General features: G+C 33.2%; 1 protein-coding gene across 1 annotated transcript in view; it reads left to right on the top strand.

The window, feature by feature from the left end:
- The window catches only part of spin (Protein spinster), a 197,679-nt gene that overhangs the window by 176,397 nt on the left and 17,190 nt on the right, over positions 1 to 4,092 (top strand). The window contains exon 2 of the mRNA XM_067045866.1: positions 2,925 to 3,121. Within this exon, the coding sequence (XP_066901967.1) occupies positions 2,925 to 3,121 (197 nt within the window). The remainder of the gene's footprint in view (positions 1 to 2,924; positions 3,122 to 4,092) is intronic.

Here is a 4,092-nt window from a genome sequence, read left to right as displayed (position 1 = left end):
AAAACTGAGAATATTACAACAATAAGATATAATAAGGTAAATTAAGTCAATATATATATAGTTTGTATTTTTGCTTAGCAAAGTTTTTGAATATTCTAAACCCTCACTCAGGGCGGGGCTTGAATTGTCTTTGAAATTTCGATTTGTTCCTAATTAATTCTGACAATGAGTGATTCAGATTCTAAAATTCAATTAGAGGAAATATTTCGCTTGGTTTTTACTCAACTCCGAGAGGAACTCTCCAGAGACAGTTGTTGGTATTGTGCTCGGCTGAGAATATGCCGGCGGTAGACAATGAGCCACCTCTGAGGTCATTGTCTCTTCTAATCAATTCATTAATCAGTTATCTCCATTTTAATTAATATTTATTGTTAATGCCGGGGCTATCCGTTCTTTCGAAACTCGTCCGCTTCTCATTAATTCACTTGTTCTCCATTTTATGTTAATGCACATTTCAAGTTTTAATTAAGTGATTCAATCTCTTCCCAAAATAATATTCGTGTATATAAGGCGTCCTTCGTTTCTATTAATAAATGAATTAAATTCAGGCGGCATAATATTTCTATTTATAGGCTATTAAAAACAAACAAAACATATAGCCTTTTTGATTTAGATTCATTATTGTGAGAAGATGGTCCAGGGAGGGAGGGGGGAGGGAGGGGGTGTAGAGAGTAGTGGAGTAGAAATGAACACGAATAAATGGATCTTATTTTTATTTTTAACGACGTTTCGGCCTAAACCACTTCACATTACAACTTTAATAAGAAGATAGAAAATATTTCCATGAGAAGGTATTATATAATGTATTGGTATTGTAAGAATTCTTATAGCAAAATAATAAAGAAAAAAAATGTTTTTCATCCTCATTACTTTTTTCTTTATTTTATAGTAATTTTAATGTTTGTTAAATGACGAACAGCGCATTAATATATCTGTTTTGATACGAGTTTAATTGTATAAAAAAGTCGCTTTTGAACAGTTTTTATTCAGTATTTTGAAAGACTGCAATACAAATCATCATATAAATTAAAAATTAAATATTTTCGGGCTTGTTTTTGGAGGACATTTCGTTTCTGCCGTTATCTCGCGTTCACAGCATAAATTCATAAGCTGAATATCCGTTCTTCTAGTCCATATCAATATATTTTAGATTTTATGCCTTTATATGGGAGAAAAAACAGTTTCAAATCAATAAAAATTTCTCAGACGTTTTATTTGATATCTCTATCCAACTCTAATTTGCTTACAAAGGTACAGTAATGAAGATTCTGTTGCATTGGCAGTGCAGTAGTGTCGAGTATATTTCGGTTTAGTATCACCAAAAAAAGTTAAATTGAAATCGGTGATCCCACCTGGGTCACCTCCTTTTGTGGACAGGTGCATTCACTGTTGTGGACTAACACCATAAAGTCATACTTAGTATATTCAGTATTGATTCTATTATAATTTAGCAACTGTCATATTTTTATGATTCTGTCATACTTTTCCCAAACAAAACTGTTGGAATTTTGGAACGAGAAATATTATTATTTCTGTTAAAATTTGTCTATATGTTAACTAAAGGGATCATTTGTACCGAGAATTATGTCCACAATAAATAATATGATCTGTTCTGAAACGAATTTCAACTCAAATTAGGGTGGTTAGTGAATGTTGTGTGATGCGTGCCCCGTACCTGATTTATTTTATTGTTATAATTAATTATTGGTTAACTATTAACATTAACTAATGATACTCCAATTAAGGATCTCCACTCTTGTAGCGATCCAGAGATTTGAAGCACACTTTCAGTGCCTTGTTGAACCCCTGTTCCCTTCCGAACCGCTGGTCCATATACCTCCCTCAAGTTGGTGGTATGTAGGTCTAAAACAATTAGTGATGGATTGCTACCCACCGGCAGAACGAAGTTAATTTCGCCCCCTCTCCCCTGCCTCTGTAGAGCTAAGTGTCATTAGCAGGAGCCGATGTTGCTCTGTTCGCTCCACAGCATTCCTGTCTTTCTTCATTTATCTTTTAAAAATTTTCGAGCCACCCCGTTGGGTTTCGGGTTGAGTGACAGGTATTAATTAATACAGTAAGGTGTATATATTTATAAAAGGTTTATCGATATAAGGCTACCATTGACTAAATCTTCTAGTTTCAGTTCTGGCTTACTCGTTACTCAGGCGGGGGGAGGGGAGAGGATGGAAATGCAAGTTGATTACTGTTTTTCACAACTCTAGGAACCTAATATAAATCGTGAAATCGTGTAGTCGCTGCTTCCATCTAAAGTCAGTCCTAGATAGTTTACTGAATTAGTTTGCGGAAATGGTTTGTTTATGTTTACTACTGGACATGTGGCAAGATCGAGTTTGAATATTACTGTACCCCTCACACGTGGGAGATAGAGTGGGCTCAGGGATCCTCAGGTCGATTGTGTAAATATTGTATATTAGAGTGTAAATGTGACTAGAGATTATATTATTTTATCATTATGTAATTTTTTTTTCATTCACATAGTTTTATTATGTTCATTTTGTTTGTATATATTTTAAGAGAGATATTTTTTTTTTTTATTCATTTTTTTATTTTATTTTAGTATAAATGTGATCATTCATCACTATTACCTATTACTCACAACTGAGTGGCAGATTGTAATATCTATCATTAAATAAAAAATTTATTTCCGTAGGAAACCCGAATTCGAAATTTTTTACGATGGCAATACTTTCCTTACTATGTATTCTAGATTAATCAAAATAAAAAAGAAAAGGAACCTCCTTGTTTTTATCCCCTTACCCTTCATATGTATTAATCATTATTAATTAACGTTATTTAATATTTATGAACCTCTACAATATTTTAAGGACTCTTGTACTACGTTGGCCTCAAGTACCATCGATACTTAATAGACTTTTATTAATATTGATTCTTTATGTTGGCAGGAATCCTGACTAAGATCCAGAGCTACTTCAAGTTAGGAGATGACGAGGGTGGCCTCCTGCAGACCGCCTTCGTCCTCAGCTACATGCTCTTCGCCCCCTTCTTCGGCTACTTGGGGGACCGCTACAGCCGGCGCTATATCATGGCCTTCGGGGTCTTCTTGTGGTCTCTTACCACTCTTATAGGCTCCTTCATGAAGGTCTGTATTCATCTAAGGTACTAGTTAGCTATTAGGATGACATGGGCCGTATATATAGCTCCTTACTGGTTTCGAATCATGAAATCTGGATGATGCTGGAAGGATCTTACCTTTAGTTTGGGATTGCCACATAATGGTTCTTAATATTTTTTAAATTGATGATATGCTATTATTTGATAAATTGGTTGGGTTACTTGGCCGTAAAACATGGTAATTAACAAAATTTTACGATTTTAATATGTTTGTTAGTTACAATATTTAACCTTATGCCTTTACAATATATAGCCCTTTACCATAGCTTGATACCAACATTATGCTTAAAAAAAAAAAGACTTCGTGATTTTTTGTATGATTTAACTGTTCCAAACCCACTTATTTCCTCTAATTTTTATGTTTATATGTTTAGTCTATTTATAATGTCGGCGTAGTGTGTATTTAAGTGTTGGTTGTCTAGAAACCTTCCGCTTTTTGTGTTTTGTGCTGTATCTATTATTTTAGGGGTTTCAAAGTTGTGGTTCAACCTTATGCTGTGGTAGAAAAAAAATCACTAAGTTTAATTTAAATTATACAGTAGATAAAGTGGGACATATAAATAGGGAGGTAACCAAACAGCACACTGGACATGAGATAAGGCCCAAAGAGGTAGTAAAAAATATAGACCACTTTTAGTGCTAAAGAGAGAGAAGAATGCACCAATAATGAATGATAATAAATTAAAACTGTGTAAAGCAATTTTTTCAGCACGTAGATAATGACATAATTTGCTTTGTGAAATTAAAAAGTTTGACTAATTATGAGGTAAATATAATTAATTATATGAATTACAAATACACATGGATGAAAATTGTTGTTACAGTGAATTATTATTTGTAAATTTATTAAAGTACACGAATATTGGACAATAGTCCCGAAACGTTGTGCAACATTATGATAATTTAGAATAAAATATTCAAATTGGAAGTGTTTAACCT

The sequence above is a fragment of the Halyomorpha halys genome, unplaced genomic scaffold (genome assembly GCF_000696795.3).
Source record: "Halyomorpha halys isolate HHAL.00 unplaced genomic scaffold, Hhal_1.1 Scaffold10.1, whole genome shotgun sequence".
In the NCBI taxonomy this organism is placed as follows: Eukaryota; Metazoa; Arthropoda; class Insecta; order Hemiptera; family Pentatomidae; genus Halyomorpha; species Halyomorpha halys.
This window is presented reverse-complemented; position numbering and strand designations above follow the sequence as displayed.